This window comes from Delphinus delphis, chromosome 11 (assembly GCF_949987515.2).
Source record: "Delphinus delphis chromosome 11, mDelDel1.2, whole genome shotgun sequence".
Taxonomy (NCBI): domain Eukaryota; kingdom Metazoa; phylum Chordata; class Mammalia; order Artiodactyla; family Delphinidae; genus Delphinus; species Delphinus delphis.
Window position 1 is genome coordinate 92,789,735 of NC_082693.1, and position 20,667 is coordinate 92,810,401.

The 20,667-nt window shown below is 56.8% G+C and overlaps 1 protein-coding gene across 4 annotated transcripts; it reads right to left on the bottom strand.

Annotated features, from left to right (window-relative positions):
* Window positions 1-1,421: 1,421 nt before the first annotated feature.
* On the bottom strand, window positions 1,422-19,765 carry SUN2 (Sad1 and UNC84 domain containing 2). 4 transcript variants are annotated; one of them, XM_060025674.1, is made up of 18 exons: window positions 19,573-19,765; window positions 16,394-16,550; window positions 15,306-15,508; window positions 14,808-14,942; window positions 14,011-14,106; window positions 13,565-13,658; window positions 12,446-12,516; window positions 10,286-10,413; window positions 8,166-8,420; window positions 7,641-7,718; window positions 7,117-7,160; window positions 6,364-6,529; window positions 5,798-6,019; window positions 5,385-5,469; window positions 4,885-5,000; window positions 4,586-4,753; window positions 4,113-4,205; window positions 1,422-3,141 (listed from the first exon to the last, which is right to left on the bottom strand). In XM_060025674.1, the coding sequence occupies exons 2-18, from the start codon at window positions 16,513-16,515 to the stop codon at window positions 3,028-3,030; spliced, it is 2,190 nt and encodes a 729-aa protein (XP_059881657.1). In that variant the 5' UTR covers window positions 16,516-16,550; window positions 19,573-19,765; the 3' UTR covers window positions 1,422-3,027. The 4 variants fall into 4 exon arrangements, with proteins under 4 accessions (XP_059881657.1, XP_059881658.1, XP_059881656.1 ...); XM_060025675.1 differs by lacking the exon at window positions 19,573-19,765 and adding an exon at window positions 19,275-19,547; XM_060025673.1 differs by lacking the exon at window positions 19,573-19,765 and adding an exon at window positions 19,131-19,547 and having other exon boundaries at window positions 5,385-5,466.
* Between the last annotated feature and the right edge of the window lie 902 nt (window positions 19,766-20,667).

Sequence of the window (20,667 nt, forward strand, 5' to 3'; positions counted from 1 at the left end):
GCATAACCACTTCCTTTACATTTTGCAGCTGTGGCCTCCACCCTGGCCTCTGCCTTCCAACACTCAGGTCCTTCTGATCTCTGTGGTCGCCAGGCCCACACCTGCCAGCCAGGGAGCTGACTGCAGCGTTTTATTGTCGTTAGCTGGGACTACAAAGGTCCCATATGGGTCTCAGCCCTACCAACTATCTACTTGGAACAAAACACCAGCCCTTTTGTTGTTGATGAAGAATAAAGTTGTTAATCCAGTCACCTCAAATGGCAAATCCTGACCCTTTTGTAACGCAGCTAACACGTGTGGCATCTTTAATTCAGCCAGGCCCACTGTTCTGGCTTATCGGCCTCCCCAGCACAGAATAAGCCACAGGAAATGTGCCATGGTGCAGGGGAAGCGCAGGCTTGATTGGGGTCACGGGACGGACCGTAGAAAAGACGGTGTGAGGGTTGTGCCATGAGGGCCTCTTCAGGTTTGGACGTGGGCACACAGGCCCCAGAGGGCACGAACAGAGGCCCTGAGCCCTGACGGTGTGCGGTGCGTTCCAGGGATGCGATTACTAAGGCGGCTCAGGGATGTCACGACCTTTGTTGAAAAATGGTGCTAAATGCAGTGCAAGTGTGAATGAAATAGGAGGTGATGAAGCGAGCAGTTGCTGAGGGGCGAGCCATAGTACTAGGTTTCTCCTCATGCAGAGAGAGAGCTGAGGGCTTGAGTAACTGGCCCGAAGCCTTGGGCCTGGCTTTGCCTTCCACCCAGCACCATCTCCTGCAGCAGTTTATCCCCCAACTCCTGCCTACTGACCTGTTCCTGCCTTTATTTTCTCAGCTGTGATTGGGCCCCTCCCTGGGCCAGGTGCCATGGTCAGGATGAGAGGCGTGTGTTCAGAGTCCAGCTGGGCAACCACCCCTGGCCCTTGGAGCTGCTCATTGGACGCACTGAATCTGGGGAGATATTTGCAGGGAAGGGCCAGGACCTGCTCCCTGGAACTGGCAAGATTCTGGCTCTTCAGGGGACCAACCTCGTGCCATCCCAACACAGGTACAAGGGACAAGGGTTTAATTCCCGCGGAGGGGGACTGCGGCACTGACGGCGGACGAGCTCGGTAGTAAAGTGGGTAATTTCTACCCTCTGCTCCAGTGGCACTGAGAGACGCAGGACAAGCCTCCTGCTTCCCAGTGGGACTGGGACATCAGTGATGGCTAATAAAGCCACTCACTTGCTCCTGCCAGCCTTTGAGCCCAGAGTCACAGGCACGGAGCCTGCCTCAGGTCCCATCTCCCGTCACAGCTGAGTTTTAGCCGAGAAGCCTGGGTTTCTAAAGCTTAGGAGGAAGCCTTTGGGGCACTGTTTTGGCTAAGAATTCATTCTCTTTTTCCCAAGAGCAGGGTCCCGTGCAATGGCCAGATAAAAACCACACACTCCCCTAATCCTGGGCATAGTTTATTTTTTGCATAGGCATAAATTAGAATCTGGAGATACAAAATTAAGAACCAATAGTGCAGCATTTGTGACAGGAGAGCGCAAAAGAAAACCTGGTTGTCTGGAGGCAGGGCCAGTGCCAGAGGACCGATCACAGGATGGCCGGGGCCTCGCCTTCGTTCCAGCTCCGTCCTCCATTCAGGGCGCCCACCTGCACAGCAGCCTTTCCTGCCCCCTCCCCGCGGGCCGGAACGAACCACAGAGTTGGAACCAGTGCCCCGAGCCCCTCTTGGCAGCCAGGTTACAAGGACCTGAACTCACCCGAGGCCCCACAGAACGGGGCTAGGAATCAAGCCCTTAGCTTTTCAGTTAAAAAACAGACCTTGAAAAATACATACATAATAGAGCAGGGCTTGCTGGGTCCAAAAGCTCCCACCTCAGCCCCCCTCCTAACCCAGCCCCCCACCCCTGACTGTCCCCCATAGAAAATGAGTCAGAATAGAAACAGAATTGAGCATGAGCTGAGAGAGCCCCCGGGGGTGGCTCAGGGTTAGGGGGCCTCTTACATCAGCGGCCTGATAGGGATGGGGTAGGGCCAACAGTGCAGACAGACCTCCTCCCACCGTGGCACCCTGAGTGTCACTGTCAGTCATTGTATCGCTGGGCCACAAGAGCCCAGGGAGTCGCCTGAACACTTCTAGCTGACCCCAGATGTTCATGGCCTCGAAGGACAGGTCTGGGCACCCTGGGGGAATGCAGCAAGCTTGCGCTGGGGCACAGGTGGGCCCTAGCAAGGAGTGGGGAGCAGAGTGGGCCCCAGTCCCAGCATCAGGAGAGAGCAAGCAACTACTGTCCCCAGCAGAGGGGACTCCTACAGGGCCACAGGAGCAGTAACCCTCAGGCTCCCAGGAGCCAGACCCTCCAGGGTACAGGAAGCCCCATGGCCCACCCTGACCCAGGACAAATACAGTGTATAGAAGCCCTCCAGGAATGCTGTGGCCTAGGCTGACGGCACTAGCTTTCTGGAGGAGCCCAGCTGCCTTCTCCCAGGAGCTTCCTGCCTGGGGACCAGTCCCAGCCTGCACCCTTCTCCCAGAGGACCTCACTTCTCTGCCTAGGGAGGGGGTACAGCTCAGCTGCCCCAGGCCCTAGCCTGTTTCACCCACGGCTTTGGCACCTGATTCATTTATGCAGCTCCCTGGGTGCCAGCCCCCGCACATAGGCAAGGGGCAGGCAGGTCTCATCCACCTTTGCCGGAACATGGGCACTCATCCCGTCTCTCCCTGCCTCGATTTCCCACAACATGCTACATATATACACCCTCGCAGGAGGGAGAAGAAGGCGCCCAGTGCCCGGCGCGCAGAGAACGAAGAAGGAAAAGCGACGCCGGAGCCTGCTGACCGCTGGAGCCACCCGGCGCTCAGGAAGAGCCTGCGCGTTCCTTCTCACCTCCGCTGGGCCAGGGGCTCTTCTTGCCCGCTCCCGGAAGTCAGTGCGCTTCAAGCGTGCGGGGGCAGAGGCGGGGGTGCTGCGCAGCCACCCCCAGAGCAGGGGGCGCGTGCCGAGAGGAGCTGGCCTCCCCGCTGGCGGCGGCAGCGGCACAGAGAAGGCCTAGTGGGTGGGTTCCCCATGCACCCTGAAGCGGTAGATGCAGGTGTACTCGGGGTGGCCCCAGTTAGTCAAGATCCGCAGCTCCACCACCTGGTACGCGGCCATTTTAGGGCCCTGGGGAGAGAAGGCAGGGGTGGGAGTCCTCAGACCGGAGGGGAGACGGCCACACCTAGGGCCAGACGCCCCCTCCCCCGGGCCTCTGTAGAGAACCGGACTTCAAAGCTCCTGTCTTCAGACCCTGGAACACAGTTTCCACCTGGTGGGCCAAGGAGCCCCACAGGCTTCACAGGTCCCACAGGGGCCGCCAACGCATGTCAGGCTGCGCCAGGCCCAGCCCACGGCCACATAAAAACGGCCTTGTAACCGAGCCCCAGCATGATTCATCGCAAACTGGGAAAACCTCACAGGAGCTCTCTGACCGTGAACAGAACTACCTTTATGGAGAGTTTGACGTATGTCGATGTTGAAAAAGAATTCCTTCACTGTGAATTAAGCAGAATTTCTTTTCTTTCTCAAGTTCCATCAGTCCTCTGTGTCATACGCTCATTTTCAGCTGAGGGCTGAAACTCTCTGCCTGGTAGCCAGGCCTGCCTCTCTCCCCCCTCTGTCCCTTCTCCACCTCACCCACTTCCTCACACTAGGACTCCCCTGGTGTGGCTCTCAGGCCACCTACTGGAGACTCACCTGGGCTGGAGACTGGGGATCTATTCCTAACAAGGGCCCAGGAGACCAATGCCCACTCAAGTTAAGGCAGGAGCCCCCCAGCGGTGGCCCAGCCATGCTGTGCTGTGTGAGGCCCAGCTGGGCCACATTCACTCGGATACCTACCCTCTGCAGGCAGCTCCCCAGCACTGCCCATCTGGGAGGGCCCCTCCCCCTCCCCCACGCTGATGTGCACTTGGCGCCTCTCCCACGCCACAGGGACAGTGGTCTCTGTTCCGTACCTCGGGCTGTGGGTGGGCTAGGCTGTGACTTCTCACTTGGAACCCCCAGTGCCTGGCACAGGACAAGTACTCAGAAAACATCTGCTGAATGGGTGGGAAAGTACATACATACGCCTCTGCCAGCAGAACAGAATCCCATACCTGAAAATAGAACGTCTGAATGGGCTCCCCATCCTGGTCGTAGGTGAACTGGCCAAGGAGCACCCCCTCCTGCTGCAGGTCTTCATCGAAACCCTGAAGAGAGAGCACAGGATGGAGGGAAGAGCCTGCTCTTAGGCACGGGCCCCCGGGGAGGAAGGCCTTCCCTCCCGCTTCCCCACTGGCCCCCTCCCACGCGGTGGGGCAGGCGCCAGCCTCCTCGGGGACTGCAGGGGGCCTGAGCTCTGGACACAGGGCCGCCGTGTGATCTGTGACAAGTCACTTGACTCATTAGGCCTCCGTTTCTTCCTCCGCAGCCCGAGGTAACTGAGACCGAAGTGCTGTTTCCCACCTTGGCGCCCTCTCTTCCATAGCTATTCCCTTCCCCTCAACCAAAGAACGATCCCAACTCTATCCTCAATAGAGACCCACAGGGCCCTCTTACAGCCCCTCTAGCCCCCAGGTGGGATACTCACAAAGACGGCAAAGTCCTTGGGGGCACTGGAGATGGTGCTGTTGGGGGACAAGGATTTGGGCACGTGCTCTAAGGTGACAGCAGTGGGGCGGATGCGGGCAGAAAGGCGAACCACAGCAAAGCCCTGGGGCCCCTGGAAGGCCCAGCAGTTGCCTGGGTGCACGTCTGGCTGGAAGGGAAGAACGTTGGGTCAGCGCATGGCAGGTGACAAAGACAACCCGCCCTGAGCGCAGCTCTAATGACCCAGGAGGGGACGGTCACCCAGCTACGCAGGCGACTCGGTGTGCTCAGGGCCCCCACCTGGAGAATGACTCGAGGAGACTGGGATTGGTACCACAGGGGGATGCCGAAGAGGCTGAGGAGGGCCGTCTTGGTCTCGTAGGTCTCGGAACATCGGGTACTGATAACGCTGGCCCCTGAGACAGGAAAGAAAGGCAGGGTGGGCGCCTGGGGCTGGACTCCAGCAGGGGAGGGAGACCCACACAACCAGCTCAGCTCGCCAGCCAGGGGAACCCCGGCAGGGACTACCATTGCCCGTCCCCTCTCTGAGGACCAGTCTCCACACCTAACCCAGACCCCAGAGCAGCTACAAGCACCGCCGCCTCTTCCCGGCCGAGGACGGTGCTCAGCACGTCCCGCTTCTCCCACGCAGTCACTCGCCTTTGTTGTGAGCGCTGGGTTGGGTGAGTTCTGCCGACCTCAAGCCCTGCTTGCCTAACACCACAGCTACCCTAGCAGATGCCAGGGGGCCCGCCAGCGTAGGGAAAGGGGCCCAGCAAAGGGAGGAGAGGTGCACACACCTCCCGATTCCAGAGCGTAGTCCACCATCCCGATGCGGTCCTCGCTGTAGCGCTTCAGAGCCTGGTTTACAATACGGTGCACCTGCTAAAACACAGGCGCCCCGAGCAACTGTGATGGGAAGCAGACTCGTCCACCTCCGTGGCCCCACTGTTAGGGGCCAGGAACCCCTGGGCTCAGCCCTCCCCAGTCCGGACACGTGCCGTTGCTCAGGCATGCACCTCCACCCTTCCACACCAGCCCCAAAGCAAACATCGGAGCCTCCTGGATGTCACTTAGGTCACAGAACAGGCCAGGGAGCTGGCAGTGTGGGACTGTGCAGCTCTGTGGCTCCCAGGGAGGAAAGCAGCGCGTGTGTGCTGGGTGGATCAGCCATTGCGGGGGGCGGGGGTGTCCAGGGGCATCCAGTCCTCACCTCCTCTGTCACCCCAATCACGCCCTCCTTCTGCAGCGTCAGCCCCAGGCTGGCCACGGCCTCCCTCGCAGACTTGCCCTGCATCTCGGCCACGTGGGCAAGGATCTTGCTCTCCAGCTCCTGCAGCTGAGCTTGCATCTCCTCTCGCTGAAGGAGCCCAGTGCGGCTTCCCCCACCTCGAAGAAGGAACTGACTGACCCAGGCAGGGAACTGAGACTCCACCTAGGGACCAAAGAAAGGTCTCACTCTGGGAGGCTCACAGTGGAAGCTGCCACAGCAGAGCCCTGGCCAGGGTGGGGTGGCGCCTGGCTTGGGTAGAGGGGACAGGGAGCGAGGAACAGGCCTGCGAGGGGAGGGCCAGCACGTGCCTGTTCAGGCCCAAGGAGGAAAGAGTTATGAACAATCCGCCATGTTATCAATGAGAGAACAGGAAGAACTTCTGTCCAAGAAAGCCAGCATCTGTGCCGAGTCCAGAGCAGGGGGCAAGAGGCTCTTTGCCTTGCAGACTGCTAGGACCGTCTCAGAGGAGGGGTATTCAGCAAGGGACGTGGATGGTTCCAACTCACATCGTCCCGCACAGCCTGGAGCTGCTGGGGCAGCAGGCCCACTTGGTCCTCCACCGAGCTCTGCTTCAGGGTCAGGGCTGCCAGTTCCTGCCGCAGGCCTTCCAGCTGAACCCCCAGCCGCCCCAGCTCCTTCATGGAACTCTCCCGAAAGGACTCCTGGGTCATCCTACTCCCAGACAGAGAAGAAAGAGTAAGCCTTGGATCTCTGGTGAGGGGTAAGGCTATGCTGAGGAGAACAAGAGGATCCCCTAGTTGGCACCTGATATAAGTGTGTGCCCACCACTCACTGGTGAGTGCAAGGCTCACTCTTGGAGGTTCTGGCTGTAGAACAGAGCTCCGGTGCCTGTGACTTGGCTTGCATCTCCCCAGGAGCTAATTATTACGGTATCCCATTTCCCTTCTAAGCCCAGATCCATAATTCACTCTGCCTCAGCTCTCACATCCTCCACAAGTACAGATATCTGGGGCATGGGAATACAGCCGGCATGAGGTTGTACAGAAAAGACGGTACATCTGTAAATGAACCCATGAATCCCAATTCTCTTGCAATGCCTGCAACCCCTGCCGGACCTCCACTGCACCTCAAGGACAGGCTCTGAGCAGGTGATCCTGAGCTAGGTTTCAGCCATCTCCCTCTCTGCTTGGGACACAATCAGAATTCTGCTCCGGGGCTCTGCTCCCCAGTCCTAGCTGGGGGTGGGAATGGGGAGGCTGGGGCTGAGCAGGCCTAGGACAGATGGCAGTGCGCATTACCTTTGCCACTCAGACTTCAGCTCCTGGAGTCGAGCCTCAGACTCCTATAAGCGAAAGAAGGGACCAATACAAGAAATGTCAGGCTCACAGCAGTCAGTCTTCCAGAGCAGGATCTGTTCCCTCTGGGGTCTTTGCTTAACCACATCCCCACCCCAGGGCCTCCTGACTGATCTAGCAAACGTCAAACTGGCCTCCTGGTTGAGGTCCTTGTGGGAGTCTCGGCCCATGTCTATCGTGCTTAGGCGTTCACCCGTTCACTCGTTCGTTCAGCATGTGTACCCAGCACAACAGGCCACTTGAAAGCAGCCCTTCCTGTCCTCAGGCATGATCCCAGGGCATCTCTGCAGAGTGTTCCAGCCCAAGTGGATTCAGTTCAAGCAGAAGTCAGGAGACTCACAACCCTTCTCCCCATTCTGCACCTAAGCAGACCCTTAGGGGCCAAGGTGTCTCTCTGAGCCCAAGAACAGATGATGAATTCGATCAGCGCCCCACCGTAGGCTCCAAGTGCCCCCAAGCCCACCAACCTGCGAGGCCTGGACAATCTTCTTGAAGAGGTCTTCTGAGTCCTGTTGATGCTCTGCTCTCAGGGTGACCAGTTCTTCCTATCAGGCATAGGAGAGAGGCCAAGGATTTTACTGAGTCGTGCTCAGAGGCCGCTTACAACCAGTAAGTGGTGTAACCGGAATTCGAACCAGGCCTGTTTGATTGCAAACTTCAGCTCCTGGCCTTTCTGCTACAGTGCTTCTTGGAAACACGCAAGACTCCTCTTGGTCTTTACTGCACACCTGCGTGGTGTGCCACACCTACATGGGCGTTACAGGCGCACTACAATCTCATGTTCTCACAACCAGGGGCAGGGCAGACAGGAGAGTCTCCGTTTTAAAGAGGAGGACACTAAGTCTTAGAGAAGGTAATTGCCAAGTGGTAGAGCCGTCTGACCCTGAATGACACACTGCTGTCTCCCTCATGTCAGGGTGCAGGGCCTCGCCCCCTCCACCCCACACACCCAGGGTGTCAGCCACACGGGCCCCTCAGCTCCCCTCCCCGACCTGGATCTGAGCAGCGGTGTCCCTGCGGAAGTCCTCCTTCAGGGCAGCCTCGCGGCGGCTCACCAGCCCCTCCAGGAGCGCCAGGGTGTCCTCGTGGCTCAGGCTGCCGCTGCCCCCCTGCCCTCCAGCCCCCTGCCGCAGCTCCAAGCGTTCCAGCCGCATGGCCTCCTTCTGCCAGCTGGAGGAAAATTCGGCAGCAAGAGCTTCCAGGCGCCGCTCCAGAGAGTGTACCCGGGACAGAATGCGCTGCTCGGCCTGGCAGGACGGGGAGGGAAAAGCCACAGAGCTTAGGGACTTATGACAACAGTACTTCCTAAAGAGGAAGGGAAGAGAATCCCAGAAACACCCAAATGAAATTATAAAACACAGTCTGTCGACTGTCAGTTAAAAGGCACGAGCCTAGTGAGTACAGAGGTCGGGCTTATGACTTGCAAAAATTCCGTTTTTAAACTAGGCAGTACTTCCATGACTCAAAAAGCAAGCAAGCAAACAGCAAAAACTCACGCTCCTAACCTCTGCCCCATCCACCCAGAGCCCTCACCACCAAGCCTTCCCAAACCAGGCAACTATTTTTATTAGTGTCTTTATGCAGATGAAAGTAAATACAAAGATATGTCATTCTTTACTTCCCCCGTTTTACAGAAAACGTGGTCCTGAAATTGAGTTGTCTTTACTAGTGATTAAAAAAAAAAAGTTAAAGATGCCAGAACACATCGTTATTTTGTGAAATAATAAACTCAGGGTCAGGAAAGTAATATCTACCAAAATAAATGGTTAAAAATGTGATAGCAAATTAAATTCAGCAGGGTGCAAGCAAAGTTCAAATAACTCTAATCAGAGGACAAAGCGTTTTACATTTTCATCGTAGACCCCGGGACCTGCACACACACACGCCGGTGGTTTGTGCACTCATCGCCCCCCACTGGACTGCAGGCCTCTTGAGGGCAGGGCCTGGGCCGGATCCAGCTTTAGCCTCTGGCGGGTTGCAAAACTGTCCTGCCCTCCTCCCAGCATCTGCGCCCTCTGCAATGTGGCTTCGCAGGTGCTTCCATGGAGAGGTGGGGTCTATTTCCCCCTCCTTGAATCTGGCCTGGCTCTGAGATTTGCTTCAGCCAATAGAATGTGGCAGAAGTGACAGAGTGCTAGTTCTGAATCTAGTCCTCAAGGTCTGGCATGATTCCACTCTCCTGGAACCCTGCCCGGCTGCTTATGAGAACAAGCCCAGGCTACCTGCTGGACAGCAAAGGTACAACCTGCCCAGTCCAGGCCTAGACCAGCCCGCCCCTGCTGACCCACCAGTTAACTGCAGACACGTGAGGGGGCCCAGCCAAGATCAGCTGTCCTTGCTCAGACCAGAAAAGCCACCCAGAGGACCTGCAGGCTCACGAGCTAATCCAACGCTGTACTTCTTTTTCTTTTTTTCGCTACACCGCACAGCTTGCAGGACCTTAGCTCCCTGACCAGGGGTTGACCCTGGGCCGTGGCAGTGAGAGTGCCGAGTCCTAACCACTGGACCACCAGGGAATTCCCCAGTGCTGGTACTTTTTTTTTTTTTTTTTGCGGTACGCGGGCCTCTCACTGTTGTGGCCTCTCCCGTTGCGGAGCACAGGCTCCTGATGTGCAGGCCCAGCAGCCATGGCTCACGGGCCCAGCCGCTCCGCGGCACGTGGGATCCTCCCGGACCAGGGCACGAACCCGTGTCCCCTGCATCGGCAGGCGGACTCTCAACCACTGCGCCACCAGGGGAGTCCCAGTGCTGGTACTTTCTAGGGGTGGTTTATCTATGGTAATAGGTAACAGAACAGGATATTACCTGACTCACAGAAGGTACTCAGTAAAGATTCGTGAAATTGTACTGAAAAGGAACAAGGTAGGCAAGACAATTTGTCTTATTCCCTTTCCTTCTGTTTTCCGTGCCTCTTAGGATGGCAACTAACTTTTGGGCAGTTTTGAGTCATATTTAAGCACAGGCAACACACCCCCCAACACCTGCACCACTAACAGCAGAGAAAGGTGTCCTGGCAGCACCTCTTCAGCTGTGTGTGTGAGGAAGAAGGGCAGGGACGACTTCAATGGCAAATTCAGGCCGAGGCGGGAGGCTGCGACCCTAAGATGCTCACCTGGAAATGTGGGGATGAGTCTCTGGAACCCCATACCGCACGTTGCCCACTGCTGCCCTTCGAGGCCCACCAGGAAGCCACGGCGGGGTGGAACGTCTGCAGCCCGAAGGGGTAGCAATACCACGCGCCTGCGCACAGAGGAGGGGGCAGTTAACCCGGGCCGGGGCCACAGCGCGGACGGCAGCCTCATGAGCAGCGCTCAGCAGCAGCCTGTCTCGCTCGCGGGAGCCTTGCCCCGGCCAAAGGCGGTATGAGGGGTGGAGGTTCCCGCCACTCTCTGAGGCAGCAGCCTCCACCCGACAATCCCAGCGTGTACGCATCCTCACGTCCCCTCAGGAATCCTCACCTTTCCACAGGTGGCAAAGCTTGGAGGAAGCGGCTATCATAAGTTGGGGATGATCCAACGGTAGAACCCAGAGGGCCTGACGGTGGTCCTCAGTCCAGACCGTACATCAGAATCACCCACGCAGCTTTTGAAACAATCAGTGTCTGGCCCCGCCCTCCAGAGTGAGTTCGCGGGCCTGGGGGATCCCTCCATAAGGAGTTTTAAAAGCTCCCCAGGTGGGAATTCCCTGGCGGTCCCATGGTTAGCACTCGAGCTCTCAATGCCGAGGGTGTGGGTTTAGTCCCTGGCTGGGGAATTAAAATCCCACAAACTGTGCAGCATGGTCCCCCCAAATAAATAAATAAATAAATAAATAAAAGCTCCCCGGGTGACTCTAATGGGCTGCCATGGTTGAGAATCACTGAAACAGAATCCACCTGCTCAGAAAGGCTGCCTGCTGCCCCGGAACAGAGCACAAGGCTGCCACCACACAGACACTTGCATCTTGCTCTAGGGGCTACCTGTTTGCGATGTGTTTACTCCTGAGCTATGCACGTGCCGTGTGTGCGTGTACATGTATGCGTGGGGCTGACAGCGCCTGAAAAAGCCATATTGGCTGTGGGGTCTCCACCCTGGTAAGATGTCACACTTGCCACTCAGTTGTTGGCCTCGAGCAGGTGCAACAGGAAGCATGTGACCACCAGACTTTAAGTCAGACCCTCCGGACAGGCCTTCACTTACTGCCCTCCCGGAGCTGGTCACTCCACCCCTCTGCCTTTCAGACTTTCCGTATGCATCTCATGACACCGTGAGAACCTCAGCTCCACCAACCCCACATGGGGATGGTGAAACGAACAACCTTGTGAGATAACACAAGGGAGTATGCTTCCTGAACAAAACACTGTAAGATTATAAAAGGTCATTATTATTTTAAGGGCAATGCCCAGCTTCCACTGGATAGGAACAAGCTGTTCTTGTAACAGGAAACAAGGGAATCAACACTTGGAAAGATGTTCTACCTTGGTAGAAATTAAAGAAATACAACTTGAGTAGATGCTAAACCTATAAAACCACCTCTAAAAATGTAATAATAATAAAGCATGGTCTTTAATTATAAATTGGTAAAACTGAGCCTGGGGGCCACAGGGGCAACTCATAGGAAACTGTGAAACTCATGTGAAATTGTCAAATCAAAAGCTGAACACAAAATATATAAACATAATGATTACAACTATGTAAAAAATGTGAAAGTTCAACGATAGAGACTGGAACAACGTGGAGCATCTTATAGATGACAGGTACTTCTTGGTGCAAAAAGGTGCTCTCACTTCTCTTTACTACTTCATTGTTTTGATCCTAAAGACAGCTGAAGACTGAACTTGATGTAATGGTAATTCACTCACCCAGACAACCTCCTGATTTGGAATGGAGGGAAAATGACTGCTAATAACAGTGTCAGAGTCCCTGCTTTTTACCCCGGTATTCCTGTACTAAGGCATGTTCCAGCCCCTGGGGCTGCAAGGACGCTCTAGACATGCTAGGCAGTCCAGCGTAGCAACCCAAACCAAGGACAAGATCAGTGGATCGGAGCATTTCCCCTTTCACCCACTGGTCACCTGAGGACCCAGGAGACCCAGACAGGATGCTGCCCAGGCGCCATCCGACCCCGCTCGTCCTGCCTCCTTCCCCTTTTTGTAGCTGATCACTGTCTCTCTAGTTTTCACATTTCTGCTCAGCACCAGCGTCGGCCCACACTCTGCCTGCCCCTCTGGCTCGCAAGCCCCATCTCCACAAGCTCTCGTTCTACCCCTCCCCGTGACAGTGGATGAGCTCACCATAGGTCAGGCCGGTCAGAAGCAGCAGCAGCAAGAGGAACCACAGGAACGTCTTCAGTGATGAGAAGCGCCTGGACCACAGGAGGGGAGAGAGGGCAGGCGGAGGTGTCAGGAGGGCTCCAGAGCCTCCATATGCCCCCAGGGAGTTCCTAGAGATTTTTCCTGAGTGCTGAGCTAGAGTTAGAGAGGACACCCTCAAGCCTCTCATCTTGCCAGGGCCAGATTGGATGCTTTACCTGCAAAGCTTGGAGTGATGGGGACAATTCTGACTCTGAACTGTATTGATGTTATCAAAAATAAATACTGGGGGTGGGGCGGGGGGGCGGGCTTCCCTGATGGCACAGTGGTTAAGAATCTGCCTGCCAATGCAGGTGACACGGGTTTCAACCCCGGTCTGGGAAGATCTCACATGCCACGGAGCAACTAAGCCTGTGCGCCACAACTACTGAGCCTGTGCTCTAGAGCCCATGCTCCGCAACAAGAGATGCCACTGCAATGAGAAACCCGCGCACCGCAATGAAGAGTAGCCCCCGCTCGCCGCAACTAGAGAAAACCCATGAGCAGCAACGAAGACCCAACACAGCCAAAAATAATAAATAAAAATAAATTTACAAAATAAATAAATAAGTAAATACTGGGGTCTCCGAATAACCTAAAACTTTCACAGACAGGTGTCCTCTAGGCAAGCAAATATAGAAGAAAAAAAAAGTAACTCCTTAGTCAGGCAGTATTTTCTTTTGGAAAACACTGGGGGTCCAGATCACCGGGGGGCCGAGAGGGATGCTGAATGTTCTGGGAAACACCACTTGCTGGCTAGAGCCTAAGGCCTGGCCAGCAGGAGTAAGGCTGGGCTTGTCTGAGATCAGAAGTGGCTAGGCTGGTGTTCGGAAGGAAGTGGCCAAGAAGCTGCGTTCCAGAACACTCCCTGCACCTGACTCTAAGTCCTGTCCACTGTCAGGCAGAAAAAGGGGCTCTGGGTGTCCACTCCACGCTCACTAATAAAAGCCGCAGGTAAACTGGGAAAGAAAAAACCTTCAGAGAAACCATCACGCACAGGTGTAGATGCTTTATCGGCCCCTTCTGCCTGGGGCCTTCTGATTCCTTGTCAGTCTTGCTTACCTGGTTAAAACGAAGACGTCGAGGAGGGAGGCAGCTGTCGTCAGGCGGTACCAGGTGGTGCCAATCCACCAGTAGAGGAGTCCGAAGAGCCGGCCTGGAAGAGGGCCCGTCAAGCCTAGTGCCACCCTGAACCACTGGGCCTGTGTGTCTCCACCAGCGGTCCTCCCTGCCCCGACCCCAACCCTGATCGCCAGTGCACCTCCGTCCTGTCCCACGCTACCCAGGTCCTGTGATGCCACCCGCCTGCGCTGCCAACGCCCTCCGCCCAGCTTTCAAGCAAGGGTGCTCCCGTGGCTCCTGGCTCCCCGTAATTATTCTGGAGCGAGCTATCCCTGGTGGCCCTACAGTCTCTTTCTAACGGGTTGGATACCCAACCGCAGAAAGATGGGTGAAAGTGACTGCCAGAGAGAATGGAAACCATCATGTACAGAGCAGCCGGCACTCACCTGGAGAAGTGAACACCATCCAGAAAAGAGAGCCCGCCCGAGAGACAGCGTTCCGCAGCCGCGACCCTGAACCCTGCTGGTCCGTCTCCGAGTAGCCTGCAGGGGAGCAGAGGAGACGCCCAGTTGTCCTCACTCTTTTTTTCTGGTGTGGAGGTGCCGTGCACCGCAGGGCCTGCGGAATCTTAGTTCCCCGACCAGGGATCGAACCCGTGCCCCCTGCAGTGGAAGCGCGGAGTCCTAACCACTGGACCGCCGCTGTCCTCACTCTTAAGAGCCTTGGGACATGGAGACTGTCAGTTGTCTGCTCCTCTAGACTGTGAGCTGAGACCGTGTGTCATTCTCCTTCACATCCCCAAGTGACAGAGGCTGGCAGCTAGCAGGCCAGTAAACGCTGACGAAGCGAAGCGCTAGATTTCTGACATTTTATTTCCCTTGGCCTCCTTGTCTGCTTCCTTCTCACCAGCAACCCCTCAAACCACTCAGACCTAGAGTAAGGGATCAAGCACCTCCTGCGTGTGAAGCTCCATGTTAAACACCTGCCGGAAATGAGTCAAATAAGGGAACCGGCCACAGGCGGCTCAAGGCCTCGTGGGGCCAGGCGGTCGCATCCCAGCGCTATCGAGGGCCACCCCAGGCCTGGGTTCAGGGCACCGTGGGGGCACAGCAGCAACACTCAGCTGGACACCATGCTCTCTCGAGCTGTCAGGGCGCCTTCCCCTACTTCCCGTCACCTCCCCAGCAGCCCGGGAACCTGGTGGAGCACCTCCCCGAGGCTGGGGAGGGAGGACGTCGCCTACCTACGTAGTCATCCTCGGAAGAGTAGCCCGAGGACGACCCGAGGAAGTCCTCGGACAGTTTGTTCTCCGGGAGCCCGTTGACTTTGCTGCTCTCAGTGCCACCTGTGTCTCTCCTCCTCACCCGCAGGTCCTCACCTGAGGAGGGAAGAACGCGGGGTTCTCCTGGGGCAGAGGTGCTCCGAGGAGGGTGTTCCAGAGGGACTCGCGGGGACACCCCGAGGAGCATCTCTGATGGGCAGCCCCGCCCGAGCTCCCTTGGGTCAAGGGAGGGTGAACTAGGACCGGCCCCTCCGTCTCCCAGGCCTGGAGCAGCTACGTGGCTACTCCATCGTCTAAAGGGGCCTGGAAGTTCAGACACTCGGCTGCTCTCCCAAGGGTTTCCGAAGGTGGGGAGCCCCTCTTCTGGCCCCGCAGCGGTTAGGAAACCCCCGGGGGGGATTTTGGACCATACATCTCCGGAGGCAGCAGAGGCCCAGGAGAAAGGCTGTGGACACTCACTCCAGAAGGGGTCACCACGCAGCTGGTCGTCGAGGATGGAGTTCCTGGTGAGAGAGGCGGCGATGGAGGCGGCCCGGGGGCTGCCAAAGTAGGACTCCCTGACCACAGACTCGCTGTAGTAGGAGGTGTGCCTGTCGGAGGAGGGGCCCAGCTGTGGCGCTGGGGAGAGGCGCTTCATGTTGCCGGATTTCTTCTTCAGGGTCCTGTGGGAGGTCAGCAGGAGGAGAGAGGCAGGAGCTGAGCCCAGCCAGGAAAGCGAAAGCGGGGCTCTAGGCAGTGCTCTGCCCTCCTAAGGTCGGGGGGGGGGGGGGCGCAGCCTTGTTGCTAGGCAACTAACAACTCCCAACTGCTGACTGTCTACCGCGCAAAGCAGGTACTTTCTGTGCTCCCGTTATCTCTAAATCTCACAAGCAGTTAGGCGAGACCATCAGTAAGCGATGGAGTCAGGATTCAAATCTAGGTCTCTAACTTCAAAGCCAAAGTGTTTTTTCATGCTTCCTCATGGATTAGTAATTTCTACAACCCACTGAAAACCCAGACAAACCCAACCTGGCCTTCTAGAGCTAGTCAAAGCCTCAGGGGCTGTCAGCTCGGCCTCACATCTGCAAGGGGGCAGGGTGAGGCAGGCGCCTGCCTTAGCTCACATCCTGGTGCCCCTTGGACTTGTTCGTCTCCTCAGCTGCTTCGCTGGCCCTGAGGAGGCCCTACAGACAGTGGCACATGTGGGTGTGGGTCTGGGGAGGATGGCCAGACTGGCAGAGCCATCCACGGCACCATGGGTTCCTGTGAGCCCAGCTCTCGGTTTTGGGGTTTCCGGCCTGGCTTATTCTTGAAGCTGCCTCTCCCCACTTCCTGTTCTCTGAACATGAGGGCAGCAGCCCGGCTTACAGCATGGAGAGAAGAAACAACACTGGGCCCTGGCATCCCCAGAGGTGTGAATGTCCCCTTTGACCAGACATGGGTATCTGATCTCTGCCCACAAAAGTCACAAGACGAAGAGGCTGCGCAGTGAGCCGCCCAAGACATGTGCTCTGCAGGTCAGTGCGATCCCACAGAGGCGGGTGGGGCTGGAAGTGGCGATCCCATACCTGAGAGGGCTGTCTTTAAACAGGGTGCTCTGACTGCCCATCACCGAGCTCCCCCCACTGCTGCTGCTGCCGTCATCGTCACCCTGGGAGTAGCGTGTGAGGCGCTGGCTTCTTCGAGACATGATGAGGTGGGCGGGGGACCCTTCCCCTGAAGAGTCTTGGGAGAGAAAGGGCGCATGTGAAGCGTGGGGCTGTTCTCAGCCCCTCTCCAGGGGAGGAGAAACAGCGCACTGCCTCCTAGCCAATCCCCACCCCCCACCGGGATTCAACTGAAACAGCCTGAGATGTGGGTGACATGGGGCATTTATTAATTATCCCGGCCCCACCCACCCTGCTGCCCTCTGCCCTCTGCCTTGGGCAGCCTCTTTCATGGCACCTTCCACAGGATTTCCTAATTCTCAGTTCACTGGATGCGGAGGTCCGTGAGAGCTAGCATTGGGCCTTCTGCAGCCTCTGACATGAGACAGAGCCTGTGGCACCTGAGAGATGCTAAATGAATGCCTTTCACCACTGCTGCCCTGCACCCGCCCTCCAGCCCAGCCGTCTCACCCTGCTGCCCTGCACCCGCTCTCCAGCCCAGCCGTCTCACCCTGCTGCCCTGCACCCGCTCTCCAGCCCAGCCGTCTCACCCTGCTGCCCTGCACCCGCTCTCCAGCCCAGCCGTCTCACCCTGCTGCCCTGCACCCGCTCTCCAGCCCAGCCATCTCACCCTGCTGCCCTGTCCCTAGAGCTGTGCCTGTTCTTGTTCTAGCTTGTTTCCCTTAGATGGGACGTGCTTTCCTTTCTTCGTAGCTGTATTCACTGATTCAGAGCCGCAGTCAAACTTTGACTCCAGAAAACTTTTGCACGGTAACCCCTGCCTACATCCTGATGGCGCCCGATGCCGTATCCCATTAGTGATTACTGGGCTGCAACATCAGTGCATCTTGATACGATAAAATACTTTGTTAAATGCCTCCTAGGTACCCGGCTCCTTACACACCCATTATAATCCAGGAAGGCATTGTTACCCCCATTGTACTGGGGGGAACCTGGGACACTGAAATGATCAGTAACCTGCCCACAGCCACCCAGCCTGTAAGTGACAGTGGCAGAGTTTGAGCTCAGCTCTCACAGGTTGCAGGGCCTGGGTCCTTCCACTCCACCAGGAGGTTTTCAAGTTGTTTCAGGAATGTGTTGTTGTGTCCCCAACTAGAGCCTTTTACAGCCTCCAGTATGTTCAGAACAGGCTGCAGAGCTGTTACATTTGTTAACAAACTAACAAAACAGGCAGGTGGAGCGCCAGTGTGGGATTAGCCTCAGTCCCTATCAGCCAGACCAGTCACTACGTGGGGTGGAAAACCAAGGCTCTGGAATTGATAAGGAAGACTCAGAGGAGGCCAAGGTGAAAAGACGTGGCAAAAGGGGGCATTCTACAACACAAGGAGGATTCATAAACCTTTCAGTTCTAGAAACCCAAGTTCAAAATCTCAGATGACCAGTATGAGCACTCTGAACATGGCGCCTTTGCCAGCCTGTATTACAAAGTCACTGTTATACTTCGGTCCTAGTACTTGTGACTTAGCACTTCCAATATTCCTCGTTGACACTTAAATTACTAGTTCTCTGGACTGTGTGATGGACATAGGCTCTAACACATCCCAACTCAGACTACAGAAACCAGGAGGTCTGGTTAGTCCAGTTGAAGAATTCTACAAAGTCGTCTTCTGAAAAACAAGCAGCCTCATGTCTTGGGTCTTACTGGTGTCTTCACAGGTAGGATGTCCACCTGGCATCTTTCCCTGGTTTTAGCCGATGGTGGTAAAGGGACCGATTGGTAGTAGCCACCGCAGGAAGTTGGCCTGGATCCTTTTCTATATTCCATTCCTTATAAGGTAATTCCACCCCTGCTACTGCCCTCCCCACCTGAAAGCTACAGATGCTCACACAGGCTCCTCCTCTTAACCCTGCCCTGCAGAAGCTGATGAAGCTTTCGCCCTGGGGCAGGAACAAAGCAATGAGTTTATACAGAACTCAAGCTACTGCTGGCAAGAATATAAATAAATATTTAGATGGAGGTGTGTGTGTGTGTGTGTGTGTGTGTGTGTGTGTGTGTGTGTGTGTGTGTGTGTTTGGAGGGGGGGCGGTTGCTGAAAACCATCAGCAGTCAGCACCCTTCCAGGGGTGCCTTTTAGTCTTTCTCATGGGGTTCTGCTATCACGAAACAGTTTATCATTGAATCTGGGTTTCGCAAGATGAAAAGGTGGAGGCCCCGTCCTCCAAAACAAAACAAGACGTGAGCCTCTCAGAGCTCCAGTCTTTTGCATCTCAGAATAAACACCCCCGCCTCCCCCCCCACCGCTAAGACACCCTCAAATAAAACATCCCTTCCCACTTCTAAGAGGAACCACACCCTTTCTCAGCTCCACCCTTCCCCACCCCCATCACAAACTTATACGGCAGTATCCAGCCAGTCGTCAGACTTAACCTAGATCTTGGGCATCCTCCGCGGTAGGTTTTCATACTACATTCTCTCGTGGGACCTGCAAAACGCTCCAGGTGCTAACTCTGCTCCCTTCATTCCCTACTGGCTAAACCTGCGGGAGTTTTTTTTTTACCAACCATGCGCCTTTCCTGCCTCTCTGCTCTAAGTCACACTCCCGCCTTCTTTTTTTTTTTTTTTTTTTAGAACTGAACAAAATGGCCCTCCCTCCTATTCCCAGAGTTATGACAGGCGGCGACAGAAGCAGAGAACTACCTGTCCCTGGAAACTGCCTGACTGGCACGAAAACGCGGGCACTGGCCTGGGCCGCTTTGGGACAGCCTGGTCTCCGCTCCTCGCCTACCGGGGAGGTTCGGCCCGGGGAAGTCCCGCCCGGAGACATCCGCCCTCCAGACTGACCAGTGGAGCGGCCAGTCCCGGGGGCGGGGGCCGGGCGGCGGAGATGAGTCACGGCGGCCTTGGCACAGCGCTGGCCCTTCTCGACCGGTCCAGGGGCGTGCACCGGGCGGGGCTGGAGCCTGGCCCAGCTTGGCCCGGAGAGGAAGGGCCAGGCCTGGGCAGCTCGGCTCTGGCCGGTGCAGCCCGACAATGACCCCGGGGTCAGGCCGGGCCCGGGACCCGCGGGGAGGGGAGCGAGGCCGGCCCACCACCCTCGCCCCGCGCGTCCGCCCGCCAGAGGCCCAAGGCCGGCTGTTACCTGCTGCCGCCGCTGCTCCGTGCGGGACCGGGGACGTTCGAGGCCAGCCGCGCCTCCCGGGCGCACCCTCTTACCGCGTCGGAATCCGGGGAGGTGCGGTCGGCGCAGGGACCCGGGGCGCGCGGGGAACTGCGGACGGCGGATTGGCGGACAATGCGGCCCGCGCAGAACCGCGCTGCGCAAGTGGGGCCGGACGGCGCGCGCGTGGCCGAGTGTGTTATGTGTGCGCCTGTCAGTCAACACTGACAGACCGCAGCCCATTGGTCAGACCCCGCCCGCGTCACCGCCCACTGCCACTGCCCATTGGGCGGTTTGAACACAAAGGCTCCGGCTCGCCCCGCCCGCCGCGTGGGCCAAACGGGCGGGGCAAGGCCAGACAAGAATCGCGCGTGGGAGGCGCGGGTGAGTGGGCAACCCCTGGGCGCTGGAGGACTCGGATGGAGCCGGCAAGCGGGGGCTCGACCTGGCCTGACTTCGCACTTGACTCCCGGTCTGGTTGCTCAAAACACTTGAGCCCTGTCCTGGTACTGCCTCATGCGCCTCACCCCACCCGCGGCCTTCTGGGGCCCAGCTCTCGGCAAGATGACTCGACAGGGCCGGGGTGCCAGGACCTTAAAGGTATTGAAGATGGCACGAGGAAGTGGGGAGCAGGGGAGATTGACAACCCCTGGCCTAAGACCCACCTGGAGGGGTAGCGTGTAGTTAGCCCCTAGAGGACCTCCCCCAAACAATTGTTGGAATCTCTTGCGTAACAGTTTTCTTAGGCATTTCTACACTTTTTTTTTTTTTTTTACAGATCAGGAAACAGGTTCATAGAGTTTTTAAGTGATTTGCTTAGTCACACAGCTTGAACGAGGCAAAACTGAGATTAGAAGCTTCTCTCCATATCCAAGCCCCCCCTTTTTTTTTTCCATTTTGGGATTGATTTTGGGATTCCAGACTTGGCAGGAAGCTCTGCCACTTCTCAGTCTGCCCTCAGAGGCCCCCAAATTTCATGGCAGAAGCTTTTCTTCATTTGAAGGAGGATGCTTGCCCCAGTTGGTGCTGAGAAGGCAAGGCCGGTTACCTATTCCTCTGCTTTACTCAAATCTGAGT

Coding starts and splice junctions, on each gene's coding strand:
- SUN2 (XM_060025672.1), bottom strand. CDS start 19,257: ATGTCTCCGGGCGGGACTTCCCCGGGCCGAACCTCCCCGGTAGGCGAG. Junction 12,517..13,564: donor GACGTCTTCGTTTTAACCAG/GTAAGCAAGACT, acceptor CCTGTGGTCCAG/GCGCTTCTCATCACTGAAGA. Junction 8,421..10,285: donor ACTCATCCCCACATTTCCAG/GTGAGCATCTTA, acceptor CCGTCCTGCCAG/GCCGAGCAGCGCATTCTGTC.